The sequence below is a fragment of the Narcine bancroftii genome, chromosome 8 (assembly GCF_036971445.1).
Source record: "Narcine bancroftii isolate sNarBan1 chromosome 8, sNarBan1.hap1, whole genome shotgun sequence".
NCBI classification, from domain to species: domain Eukaryota; kingdom Metazoa; phylum Chordata; class Chondrichthyes; order Torpediniformes; family Narcinidae; genus Narcine; species Narcine bancroftii.
Genome location: NC_091476.1, coordinates 61,710,534 through 61,724,376, shown reverse-complemented (window position 1 = coordinate 61,724,376; position 13,843 = coordinate 61,710,534). Strand labels below are relative to the sequence as shown.

At 47.3% G+C, this 13,843-nt stretch overlaps 2 protein-coding genes across 4 annotated transcripts in view; one reads left to right on the top strand and one right to left on the bottom strand.

Moving 5' to 3' along the window:
* LOC138740762 (protein YIF1A-like) overlaps nucleotides 1-13,843 on the top strand; it is a 37,759-nt gene that overhangs the window by 8,956 nt on the left and 14,960 nt on the right. Inside the window, exons 3-5 of the mRNA XM_069893839.1 lie at nucleotides 289-393; nucleotides 10,879-10,963; nucleotides 11,804-11,861. Of these exons, the coding sequence (XP_069749940.1) occupies nucleotides 289-393; nucleotides 10,879-10,963; nucleotides 11,804-11,861 (248 nt within the window). The remainder of the gene's footprint in view (nucleotides 1-288; nucleotides 394-10,878; nucleotides 10,964-11,803; nucleotides 11,862-13,843) is intronic.
* snx15 (sorting nexin 15) overlaps nucleotides 1,720-13,843 on the bottom strand; it is a 174,958-nt gene continuing 162,834 nt past the window's right edge. For 2 of the 3 annotated variants that reach the window (XM_069893832.1, XM_069893834.1), the window contains exon 9: nucleotides 1,721-1,982. In XM_069893832.1, the coding sequence (XP_069749933.1) occupies nucleotides 1,869-1,982 (114 nt within the window). In that variant the 3' untranslated portion in view covers nucleotides 1,721-1,868. Of the gene's footprint in view, nucleotides 1,983-13,843 lie in introns of all 3 variants that reach the window. The other variant, XM_069893833.1, reaches the window with a different exon arrangement.

Here is a 13,843-nt window from a genome sequence, read left to right as displayed (position 1 = left end):
TAACTCCTTTCCACTGCCAATTGGGATTCAGCCTACACCTCCAGATCGGAGGCAATTAGTCCAGTAACTTAAACATCACGGTGCTTGCCTTTGTCTTCCTGGGTTGGTTTTTTTTTCGCTCGAACCAATGGTTTGTAGAACAGAGTGGTAGCTGGGTGTGAGGGCGGAGTTGTGGGACGCTTCCCCCAGAGACGTCGCTTAGTTAACCTCTGGCCTTTTTGAGCCACACCATTGCCAAACGTTCCAGGGCCCCTGATGTCGAGTGATGTGGTGTTCTTCTTCCGGCAGCTGAGCAGGTTTGTGAGCATCAACAAGCTGAAGTACTTCTTCACAGTTGACACCAGATACGTCACCAAGAAGCTGATGCTGCTGATGTTTCCTTACACCCATCAGGTACGGAGGATGGGGAGCGTGGGAGCTCGGTCAAAGGTGTACCTTAATGGCGGGGGGGGGTGGGGGGGGGGGAGGGGTTGGAATTGAATGGACAGATTAGGACCTCGTGATCCAGAATCAGAATTTATTGTCACAGACGGAATTTGTGGTCTTGAGGCAAACGTTTCGATAAACCATTCCTCAAAATAAATAGTGCAAGAAAAAGACAAAAGGTTCATTCAGGAATCTGAGGGCAGAGGTGAAGAAGCTGCCCTTGTGCTCGTCTTCAGGCTCCTGTACCTCCTTCCCCGATGGGAGCAGAGTGAAGAGGGCACGCCCTGTGGTGGTGGGGGTCCTTGAGGATAGTGGCTGCTTCCTGAATACACCGCCTCTTGTAGATCCAGCTGCACAAGAGTCCACCCTGGGAGTACTGTGTCCAGATCTGGCCACAAGCTTGTAGGAAGGGCATCAGTAAATTGGAGGGGTGCAGAAGAGATCACCAGAATGAGGAAGACTTCAGATGCTGGGGTCGAGTGCAAGACACAAACTTGCTGGAGAAACTCAACAGGTCAGGCAGTGTCCACAGGAAGTATTTTAGGCCCAGGTTTTTGATTAGCCAGGGCATGAGAAGTTATGGGGAGAAGGCCAGGCAGTGGGGCTGAGTGGGAAAATGGATCAGTTCATGATTAAATAGCGGGGCAGTGTAACAGCACAGTACAGTCCCTGTAGCCCACTGTTAGGATGAGGAGAAACTGCTTCTCCCAGAAGGAGGTGCATCTGTGGGATTGGCTGCTCATTGAAGCAGTGGAGGTGACCTCAGTAAATAGATACGGTTGAATAGATTTTTACATAGTCAGGGAATTAAGGGATATGGGGAAAAGGGAGGTAGGTGGAGATGAGCCAATCATCAGATCAGCCACGATCACATTGAATGGTGCAACGGGCCAGATGACCGGCTCGTGCTCCGATTTCTGATGGCCTTGTGTTGTGCCGACCTACAGGGGAAAATGTATGAAACCCTCCCTACCTCATAATCCTCTATTTTACATTCATCCATAGGCCTGACTAACAGTTTCTTAACTGTCCCTATTGTTCCAGCCTTCAGCACCATCCCTGGCAATGCATTCCAGGCACCACAACTTTTTAAAAATCTTAACCTTGATGTCTCCCCTAAACTCTCCTCCCTTCACTTTGTACAGATGTTCTCTGGTGTTTGCTATTCCCACCCAGGGGAAAAAAAATGTGCTGGCTGACCAAATGACACTTTTTTCCTTTATTTATCCCTGTGCTCCACAGTTTTAAATTTGTAATCAAACGATTCCCATTTAATTGAAGTGCACATTCCAGATTTTATTCAAGGTTATTTGTCTACATTGTGGTTTGACCATGTAAAAATTACAGCACTTTTTATACATAGTTCGCCCATTTCAGGGCACCATAATGTTTGGGACATTTGACCACAGGTGTCTGTGAGAACTCAGGAATGTTTAATGGGTTCATGGGTGCAGGTATGAGAGAGCTGGGCTTGCTTCTAAGCTTCTGATCACCTTTGGAGTCTGCAGTTGCATGAGGACCAGAGATGTGCCAGAGTCAAAGCCACAATTATGAGACTGAAAAGCAAGAATAAAACAGTGAGAGACATCGCCCAAACCTTCGGGTGACCAAAATCAACAGTTTGGAACATCATTAAGAAGAAAGAGTGTACTGGTGAGCTCAGTAATTGCTAAGGGACTGGTATTCCAAGAAAGACTCCGTTGCTGATGGCAGAAGAATTCTCATCATAATGAAGAAAAATCCCCAAACACCTGCCCCACAGATCAGAAACACTCTTCAGGAGCCAAGTGTGGATGTGACAATGACGACTGTCTGCAGAAGATTTCATGATGGCCAGAGCAAAGTGTGGAGACGTAAAGGAACTGCCCAAGGTCCAAACCATGCCACCTCATCTGTGAAACGTGGTGCTGGGGGTGTTCTGGCCCTGGCATGTATGGCTGCCACAGGTACTGATGCACTTAACTTCATTGCTGCTGATGGCGGTAGTAAAATGTATTCTGAGGTGTATAGAAACATTTGCTCAAGTTCGAGCAAATGCCTCCGAACTCATTGGATGGTTCTTCATCCAACAGTTAGTCAATGATCCCAAACATACTGCTAAATTAGCCAGGATAAAAACTGGAAAATTCTTGAACAGCCAACTCAGTCGCCCGATCTAAATCCAGTTGAGGACGCCTTCCATAAACTGAAGAGCAAACTGAAGAGGACAAGTCCCCAAAATAAGTAGGAGCTGAAGGTGGCTGAAGTAGAGGCCTGGCAGAGCATCACCAGAGAAGATACTCAGCACCTGTTGATGTCTATGAATCACAGACTTTGAGCAGTCATTTCATGCAAAGGATTTGCAACAAAGTACTAAACATGACTACTTTAATATACAGACCATTGCTATGTCCCAAATATTATGATGCCCTGAAATGGGGGTACTATGTATAAATGTGCTGTAATTTCTACAAAGTCGACCACAATGTACACAAATAACCTTGAATAAAATCTGGAACGTGCACTTTAATCACATGTGAATTGTTTGATCACAAATTTAAAACTGTGGAACACATGGTCTAAAAGGGTGGCCAGTGTTTTAGCATCAAGCCTTTCTCCAGCATGTTGGTGTATTTCATCAGGATGTCACTGGGTCTGGAGGGATTGAGCATTTGGACAGGGTTGAGCGATTGGATGGGGTTGGATAGGCTTGACCTTTCTGTGGAGCACAGGAGGTTGACCTTGCAGGGGTTTATAAATCCGGGAGGGGGGGTAGAGTGAATGCTCAGTCTCCAGGGTAGATGGTTCTAGAACTCGTGAGTGTAGGTTTTAAGGTTAGAGGGGAGAAATTTAACAAGGACCTAAGGGCCAATATGATCTATATCTGGAACAAGCTGCCATGGGGGCAGCTCGATAAGTGGGAACAGTTTTGACATTGAAAAGATATTTGGATGGAAGGATTTAAATTTAGACATGCAGCATGGTAACAGCTAAGGGGATGAGCTAAAGCAGGTAGGCGTCTGAATAAAAAAAGGTTAGGAGGGAGGAGGGGGAGGGCAGGGGAGGAACAGGGTCATCGATGGCTACAGGTGGGAGGGGAGATGCTGAGAAGCGGTATAGGGAGAGGAGAAGGAAAGGATAAGGCAAGAGAGATTTAGGGGAGGGGGTGGGCAGAAACTGGAGCGGTTACTGCTGTCAGGTTGGAGAGTGCCCGGATGGATTACGAGTTAGTGTCCTCCAATTTGCGGATAGCCTCGGTTTGGCAGTACACAAAGCCATGGACAGACGTGTCAGCGTGGGAATGGGGTGTCAGTTTCCTGACGAAGGTCCCAGGCCCAAAAACGTCAACTGCGTTTTGCTTCCTCTTTGCAACCTGCTGAGTTTCTCCAAGCATGGTTGGGTTCTGGATGATGACGGAGATTGTGGTAGTTAAACCACCTCCCAAAGGCCTGCCTGTTCTCCCGTTGATCCACCAGCTCGGACAGCTGCATCGCAACGACATTAGCAGAGTGTTCAGGGATGATATCGAGGGCTGATGGAGAAGCTGTCGTCGCTGGGAGTCAACACCCCTCTCGAGCACCGTCACGTTGAACACTGGTGCACCTCAGGGCTGTGTGCTCAGCCTGCTCCTGTTAATGGTACTGACTCAAGACTGCATCTCCAGATCCAGCTCCAACAGTATCATCAAATTTGCAGATAACAACAGTCGTTGGCCTCATCAGCAACGATGAGTCACACCACAGAGAAGAGGTGTGAAATCTCGTGATGTGGGGATGATCGTGGACCTCATGAGGACCAGGAAAGACCTCCCTCCACTATACATCAACTCCTCTGTCGTGGTGAGCACCAAGAGTTCACTGAACTAATGACCTATCGTGGACGCTCAACATCTCCTCGCATCAGGAAGGTGCAACAGAGACTGCACTTCTGTTAGGTAAAAACATCATGAGCTGGGAATGTAGAAGGAGTCACCCAGTGCTGGGCCGTAACAAGATGCAGTTGTGACCTTGTACTCTCAAGATAAGAGTGGGGATGACAAATTGATGTGCAGGAAGCTAGCAGAGAAGGATAGCAACAGTTTATTCATTGGACAATGTAATGGTATGATAATTTACTAAGTACGTATCCTAAGGTATAAAAAAACACCACTTGCTGATAACGGCAGAATCCGCCTTCTCCAACTAACACTGTTAGTTGCAAGTGTTACAATCCGGCAATAAAGAACAAAAAACCTTGATTTCGACTCAGTCTGGTGTTTGACTCACTCATTCATGAACAAAGCAGACCTAACACTTCCTGAGAAGACTGAAGTAGGTAAGGCCACCGACCACAATTAGGTCAACTTTCTACAGGAGCTATATCGAGAGCATCCTGGCTGGCTGGATTCTCAATGTGGGTATGGTTGCTGCAGAGAAATGGATCAAAGATTGATCCACAGGACCATAAGAGGGGCAGAGAGGATCACTGGAGTGTCCCACCACCTCCTCATCGACATGATCTACTGGGCTCAATGTCTGAAGACTGTGCGCAAAATCATTGAGGAGCCCTTCCACATCTTTCAGCTGCTCCCATTGGGGAAGAGATACAGGAGTATCAGAGCCAGCCCCGCCAGTTTGAGGAACAGCTTCTTCCCACAGGCAGTGAGAACAACCAAAGGAACTGCTCACACTCACCTTCCGAGACTCTCGTATGCACAAAACAATATTTATTTGTACATATGAATACTTGTTCTTCATCTGCATGGTTTGTTTGCATGTTATGTCATACCTGCATGTTTTGCCCCAAGGACCGGGGAACGCTGTTTCGTCGTGTGGTACTTGTGCGTTTGGATGACTTGAGGTGGCACTGTGTCACAGCTGCTGGGCTGATCCTTCACAGCGCCAGAGAGCTGGTTTCAAGCCTGACCTTCAGCGCTGCCTGTGGCAGGGGTTTGCACCTCCCCGTGACTACTTCCGGTTTCTTTTGGGAGCTGTGGCTTCCTCCCACATCCCAAAGGTATGCAGGCCAGAAGGTTAATTGGCTCTGTGGTGTAGGTTAGCCATTCTCTGCCTTTTTTTGGCTATGGGCCCCACTCCGTCATTATGGGCCCCCTTCCCTGTGAACAGTCATGTTTTAGTTTCTTCCATAATTCTCTCCTGCCAACTATATTAAAAAAATATATTTATGTTAAGTGAGGTTAAAGAAAACAGGGCTTTTACTTAATTGTAAAAATGCAATTCTAGAGAAACTCAGCAAGTCAAACAGTGTTCTTTATGTAGCAACGATAAAGGTACATAAACACGTTTTGGGCTTGAGCCCTTCAAGTTGTTAGCAAAATGGAGGGGTGGGGAGGAGCATAGGCAAGGGTTTATAGGTGGATAAGGGAGGAGGGCACACCAGCCAACAGGTGTGAATGGAGAGAAAGGGGCGGAGAGCTGGAGGAAAGGAGACAGAGGGAGAATGGGGAGTGGGCTAGCAGTCCCGGAGAAGTCGATGTTCAGGTGGGCTTTGGTTTGGCAGTACACGAGGCTGTGGACAGACATGTTAGAGCAGGAGTGGGGCGCAGAATTGAAGTGGTTGGCCCCTGGGTGATCCCTGTCACTGTGCTCAATGAAGGGATGTCCCAGTCTGCGTCCAGCCTCCGGTGTGGAGGAGAACACAATGGGACCACTGGGTGCTGTAGAGGACCGCCGCAGATTCACGTGAAGCTTTTTTAAACTTCTATTTCTCAAACGTGCTGTGGCTCCCAAGACCCCTTGTTGAGAACAGGTGGTGTAGGTGACTGGGGAGAATTAAGAGGGATTGTCGCAGGATTAGTGTATCGAGGTGGTTGGTACAGACTGTTTCTGTGAGTCATCTCTCTAGTACTGTACAAAATACTCTTTTTAATGACTTTAAACAAGGACATCTGCAGACGCTGGGGTTGAACGTAGTACGTAAACGTGCTGGAGAAACATAGCATGTCACATAGCATTTATAGGAAGTAAAAAGCAGTCAACATTTCGGGCCTGCACCCTTTGTCGGAAATGTGGATAAGTAGGTGAAGAAGGTGAATGCAATGGTAATGTTAATTTCTAAAGGGATAGTATACAAGAGGAGGGATGTGTAAAGCACTGGTGAGAACTCTCTGGGAGAACTGTGTACAGTTTTGGACGCCTTATTTGAGAAAAGACGTGCTGGTGTTGGAGAAGATTCAGAGATTTACTAGAATGATACCAGGAATGAAACAGCTCTTGGACTGTACTCGTTGGAGTACAGAAGGTGAGCGGGGACCTCACAGAGACATTCAAATGCTGAAAGGCCTTGACAGAGTAAATGTGGCAAGGATGTTTGCCATGGTAGGGGATTCTTGAACAAGAGGGTATAACTTCATTATAAAAGGGCTCAATTTAAAATGGTTGTGGAGAAATTTCTTTAGCCAGAGGGTCGTGAGTCTGTGGAACGTGTTGCCGCAGGCGACTGGAAGTGAGGTCATTGGGTGTATTTAAGGCAGAGGTTGACAGGTATTTGATTAGTCGGGGCATTAAGGGTTACAGGAAGAAAGCTGGGGAGTGGGGCTGAGGGGGTGGATGGATTAGCTCGATTAGAATGGCGGGGCAGATTCGATGGGCCTATTTCCTCCTATAATCTTGAGAGAGAGAGAGAAAGGGTGAAGGGGAGGTGACAGGTGGAAATAGGTGGGAGGGTAGAAGAAAAAGTAGCTGAGATGAGGGAGAGAGCAGCTCTGATAAGAAAGGGAAGGGATTGTGGAGCTTGAAGGAGGCAGGAAAAGAGTTGGGAGAGGTGGGGGGATATACCAGGAGGTTAATATTACTGCCAAAATGTTTGGCCTGGAAGTCAGCCTGAAGAAAACTGAGGTCCTCCATCAGCCAGCTTCCCACCATGACTACCAGCCCCCCCACATCTCCATCGGGCACACAAAACTCAAAACAGTCAACCAGTTTACCTATCTCGGCTGCACCATTTCTTCGGATGCAAGGATCGACAACGAGATAGACAACAGACTCGCCAAGGCAAATAGTGCCTTTGGAAGACTTTGAAAAGAGTCTGGAAAAACAACCAACTGAAAAACCTCACAAAGATTAGCGTATACAGAGCCGTTGTCATACCCACACTCCTGTTCGGCTCAGAATCATGGGTCCTTTACCGGCATCACCTACGGCTCCTAGAACGCTTCCACCAGCGATGTCTCCGCTCCATCCTCAACATTCATTCGAGCGACTTCATCTCCAACATCGAAGTACTCGAGATGGCAGGGGCCGACAGCATTGAATCCACGCTGCTGAAGATCAAACTGCGCTGGGTAGGTCACGTCTCCAGAATGGAGGACCATTGCCTTCCCAATATCGTGTTATATGGCGAGCTCTCCACTGGCCACCGAGACAGAGGTGCACCAAAGAAGAGGTACAAGGACTGCCTAAAGAAATCTCTTGGTGCCTGCCACATTGACCACCGCCAGTGGGCTGATATCGCCTCAAACCGTGCATCTTGGCGCCTCACAGTTCGGCGGGCAGCAACCTCCTTTGAAGAAGACTGCAGAGCCCACCTCACTGTCAAAAGACAAAGGAGGAAAAACCCAACACCCAACACCAACCAACCAATTTTCCCTTGTAACCGCTGCAACCGTGTCTGCCTGTCCCGCATCGGACTTGTCAGCCACAAACGAGCCTGCAGCTGACGTGGACTTTACCCCTCCATAAATCTTCGTCCGTGAAGCCAAGCCAAAAGAATATTAATGTAGTCATGTTGGAGAATGCCAAGAATTCAAGGTGTGTTCCTCCTATTTACTGGGAGTCGCTACACCTTTTCTTACCGACTTGTCCCAAGTGCTTTACTGAGAAGTGTGGGTTTACCTGTTGCGGTTTTGTCGGCAGAGTACCCACATTGGGAAACCTTCAACGAACAGAAGAAATGGGAGCAGGAGTCAGCCATCCGGCCAGTCGAGCCTTCTCCGCCATTCAATGAGATCATGGCTGATGCTGATCTGATGATGAGCTCATCTCCAACAACCAGCCTTTTCCCCCATCCCTTAATTCCCAGACTATGTAAAAATCTATCCAACTTTGTCTTAAATATAATTGCTAAGAACATCACAGGGATGTGTTCGTACCCCCCTGCTCTACTCACTTTACACCCACGACTGTGGTTCGGTAACAACACCAGCTACAAATTTGCCGACGATACCATTGTAGTGGGTTGTATAGAGGAAGGGGAAGAGTCAGCATACAGGTTAGAGAGTGAAATCTTGGTTGAATGGTCCACCAACAACACCCTCACACTCAATGTCACCAAAAGTAAGGAACTGATAGTTGACTCCAGGAAAGGAAAACCAGAGGTAAACAATCCAGTGATTATTGGGGGATCAGAGGGGGAGAGGGTGAGCACGTTGGGGTTCTTGGGAATCACTATCTTGGAGGATCTTCCTTGGACCCAACACACCAATGGCATCGTGAAGAAAACACATCAGCGCCTCAACTTCTTCAGGAGTTTGCAGAGGTTTGGTGCAACACTGGAAACCCCGGCAAATTTCAACAGAGGTGCGGTGGAAAGTGCGCTGACTGGCTGTATCTTGGTCTGGTATGGGGGATACCAATACCCCTGAGCTTAAAGCCCTCCAAAAGGTAGTGGACACAGCCCAGGGCATTACAGGCAAAACCCTCCCCGCTATTGAATAAATCTACAGGGATCTCTGTCGTTGGAGAGCAGCAGTGATCATCAAAGACCCTCACCACCCAACACATGCTCTGTTCTCGTTGCTGCCATTAGGAAAGGGGTATCGGGGCCACAAGACTTGCATCCCCAGGTTCAGGGGCAGCTGCTCCCCTTCCACCATCAGACTCCTTAAAGACAAACTCAATCAGGCACTCTCTGAAGGACTCGCACTTGTTCACTTTACTGATTTAAAAAAAAATATATTCTGTATTGAATAGTCAGCTTGTTTATATTCATTTTCTGTTTGCATGTTCACGCTGTGTACAGTTTATTTTTTCCACTACCAATTAGTTGTAATTTTGCCGCACCTGCAGGAAAAAGGAATCTCGGTTGTATGTGATGTCCTGTATGTACTCTGACAATAAATCTGAATCTTAAATGAATTCCATAGATTCACCATCCTCTGGAAAAAGCAATTCCTCCTCATCTCTGTCCGAAATCTACGACCCTGAATCTGGTCTCCCCCGCCAATGGAAACAACTTGCCTACATCTCTTATCTATGCCGTTCATAAATTTGTTTCTGTAAGACCTTCCCCCCCCCCCCTCTCATTCTTCTAAATTCCAGCAAGTACAGTCCCAGGCAACTCTATTTCTCCTCATCGAACATTACACTACTGCACAGTACAGGCCCTTCGGCCCTCGATGTTGTGCTGGCTCGTATATTCCTTAGAAAAAAAGTACTAAACCCTCCCCACCTCATAACCCTCTATTTTCCTTCCATCCATGTGGCTGTCTAAGAGTCTCTTAAGTGCCCCTAATGTTTCACCCTCCATCTCTGGCAAGGCATTCCAGGCACCCACAACTCTCTGCGTTTTATATTTAAAAAATTTTTTCCCTGATGTCTCCCCTAAACTTCCCTCTCTTCACCTTGTACTCGCATTCTCTGGTGTTTGCTGATCCTGCCCTGGGAAACCAGCGCTGGCCGTCCACCTTATCTATGCCTCTCAGAATCTTGTGGACCTTTATTGTCTTCTCTCATCCTTCTTCACTCCAAGGAGAAAGGGACAAGCTCTGCTAACCTTGTCTCATAAGACTTGAACATATTTTGCAATCTCAGTAACATCCTGGTAAATCTCCACACCCTTTCCACAGCTTCCATGTTCAGAGATGACCAGAACTGAACACAATGCTCTAAGTGTGGTCTCGCCAGAGATTTGTAGAGTTGCATTATGACCTCTCAACTCTTGAGCTTAATCCCTCTTTAATGAAGCCCAACAACCCATAGACCTTTTTAACTATCCTATCAATCTGGATGGATTTGGACCCTTCTGTTCATCCACACACTGAAATAACTGATTCATTGTCTCTTTTCATACAACCCACTAATGTGATATCGTAAATGAATTTGTAGCTGGTGGTGGTGTCATAACAAGCCACACATTTATAGGGGTATAACAAGTAGAGCAGGGGCTAAGAATGCATGCCTGTGGTGCTCCAGTTCTGATGGGGATTGTGGAGGAGATGTTCTTACCAATCCTCACTGATTGTGGTCTGGAGGTGAGGAAATTCATCATGCAATAGACAGAGGGGGATTGAGTCCCAGGTCTTGGAGTTTGCTGATCAATTTTGAGGGAATTATAGTGTTGAATGTCGAACTGTAGTTGAGAAAGAGCATCCAGTCAGCTGCCAATGTTGGTTCTTCTGCACCTGAGCTGCTCGACACGGGAGTGGGTGTCTGCCTTGAGCAAAGCAGCGGATGTGCATCTGAACCACAGCCTGCCTGGGGAAGTTGGTCCAAGACCAGGCCTCGGGCTTTCACTCCTGTTCTGCCTTGCCTTTAGAACTGGGAGCTTGGTTACCACTCAGATTCGCGCTTGACCCCGCGAGAGGACTTCCACGTGAATGCTCCAGACCTTTACATTCCAAGTGAGTGCGTGCTGTGTTTGAAGGAGAATTGAGCAAAGGGTTGCGGGGGCAAACTCAGCGGGTCAAGACAGCGTCCACGATAGTCGACCTCTCGCGCCAGGACCCCTGTTATTGAGGCAATAGTGAGTCGGGTGAGATAGTTCATGTGTAAAGTGGGGGGGGGGGGGGAGAGCAGGGAAAAGAGATGGGAAAGTCAGGGAAATGGACAGAGAGAGAGGTCGCTGGGGTCGTTAGAAAGAAAAGTAGGTAAAAAAGAGATGGAAACAACAGAAATTGATGGAATGGATGACCAATCAATTTAAAAACAGATAAAATACTGGGCGGGGTGCAGTGTTATTACAGTGCCAATGAACTAGGTTCAAATTGGGGGGTGGGGGAGGGTGGGTGTAATGTTATTACCGTGTTAATGACCCAGGTTCAAATCAGGCATTGTCTGTTGAGAGTTTGTACGAGCTCCCCGTGTCTGTGGGTTTCCTCCAGGTGCTCTGGTTTCCTCCCACCCTTCAAAATGTAGCAGGGGGTGCAGATTAATTGGGCGGCACAGGCCAGCAGGGTCTGTTATTGTGCTGCATGTTTAAATTTATTATTTTTTAAATTAAACAGAAATAGAAAGTCACATCAGTGTAGTGGTTACCTGAAATTATATATATATAGGTGGTGTTGGAGAGAAATTGTTAGAATCTGTGAACTGGTTAGAACTCGTCAGAACCTGTGATGGACCTGACTGTGTTTGCTACCTTCTGTGTCCACGGGATTGTTCCTCCCCAGTGTGGATCCCAGGGTGATGGAAGTGCTTCTGTGGGTCATGCAGCAGGGGCTGATCCTGGTTTTCTCTTGCAGCCATGGCGTTTATTACCTACATTCTGCTGGCTGGAGTGTCTCTGGGCATCCAGAAGAGGTTAGTGCTATTGCGCCGACCGGCAGAGTTCAGCTTCGAGGGCCAGGGCATTGACTCCCTCTGGAGTGGGATAGGTAGCTCTGCTTTAAGCACCGACGAACCTCATCCTAGACCAGCTGTAAAATTACAGATGGAATTTAGTGCAGACAAGGGTGAGGGATTGGGAGGGTGATCCATGGTAGGACTTGCTCGGTAAACAATAGGCAGAGGGATCTGAGAATACAGATACAAAATGGCGTCACAGGTAGATAGGGTCCTAAAGCGAGCGTTTGGCACATTGCCCTTTATAAATCAAAGTGCAGTAAAATCCCCAGTATCTGGCACCAATGGGGGAAATTGGTAGATGCCGGATGTGAATTTGCTGGTAGCTTGAGGTTGCATGGATTAGCGAACTAACCACTGGGAGGGTGGGGGGGGGGGGGTGGTGAAAGAGGCGCCAATTTTCAACTTTCATATTTTTTTTAACCTTTTTATTTTCCTTGATTTTTTTTTTGCTGGTTGCTTGAGGCTGTCAGTTACTTGAATTCTGGATGAAGGGGGTTTTACTGTATTGAATGCAGAAGTTAGTGTTGAAATTGTACAAGGTGTCATTGAGGCCTAATGTGGAGTATTGTGTGCAGTCTTCGTCATCCCTCTACAGGAAAGATATAAGATTGACAGAGCAGAGAAGATTTATAAAGGATGCTGCTGGGATTTGAGGAGCTGTGAAGCAGGGAAAGATTAAATGGGTTAGCATGACGCTGTTACAGTGCCGGCGACCTGGTTTCGAATTCTGCGCTGTCTGTAAGGAGTTTGTACGTTTTCCCCGTGTCTGCCTGGGTTTTCTCTGGGCGCTCCAGTTTCCTCCCACCCTTCAAAATGTAAGGATGATCTAGGTGTAATTGGGCAGCGCGGGTTCAAATGGCCGGAATCTGCTTCTACTGTGCTACAAATTAAAAAAAATTTAGGAATTTATCCCTGGAGCGTTGAAGACTGAGGGGAGATTTGATGGAGGTGTTCACAATTACGATATGGGACCAGACAGAGTAAATGTAAGCAGTCTTCAACTGAAGTTGGGTGTGACAAGGTCTAGAGGCTAAGGGGAACTTTCGGGAGAACTTTCACGCAGAGAGCAGTGGGAATGTGGAACGATCTGCCCGCTGAAATGGTGAATGCGGGCTCAATTTTGACATTAAGAGAAGATTCAACAGGTACATGGACGGGGAAGGTGTGGAGGGATTTGGTTCAGGTCTGTGGGGCGAGGCAGAATAATAGTTTGGTGCAGATTATATGGGCTGAAGGGCCTATTTCTGTGCTGTAGGATCCGTTTCTATGGTTCTATTCAGTAACGCTCTGCTTGCACAGATCTACTCTCTGCCCTATTTTGTGACAAGATTTGGTTATCTGCTGCTGTCTGTTTCTCAATGTCCCAGAAATAGGCTTTGTGGTCCACGTTGTTTGTACCAACCACGTATATGAATCTGATTTGCCAGCATGGAGTCCAAGTTCTCTAGCAAAGGAACAGGCCCTTCAGCCCACCTTGTCCAAACTAACCAAGCTGGTCCTGTTTGCTTGCCTTTAGCCCCTATCCTATCCATGTCCCATCTCCTTTTGAACATTACTATTGTCCTCGTCTCCACAACTTCCTCCAACAGCTCGTTCCATGCACCACCACTCTGATTGAAGTATTCCAGGCGCCCACAACTTGCTGTGCATAAAAGCTTACCATAGATATAAGCCCAATAACTTTTAGATTCAAGATTCATGAATAATTGTAATAGTACAGAACATGTAATATTACAAAAAATTGCCTTCTGCCTGCTGCAAGGCAAAGTGTTCCTATTTATGTCGCCCAGCGCCCCTCATAGTACAAGGGAAAGAGAAGCAAAAGGGAGTCCCTTCCGATTCTCCTGCAGGGCTCCCACAGCCCCTGCAGCCGCACAGACACCTGTTTGATCTATCGGCCATCCGAACCCCAGATCCAAACCTCAAACAAGATCAGG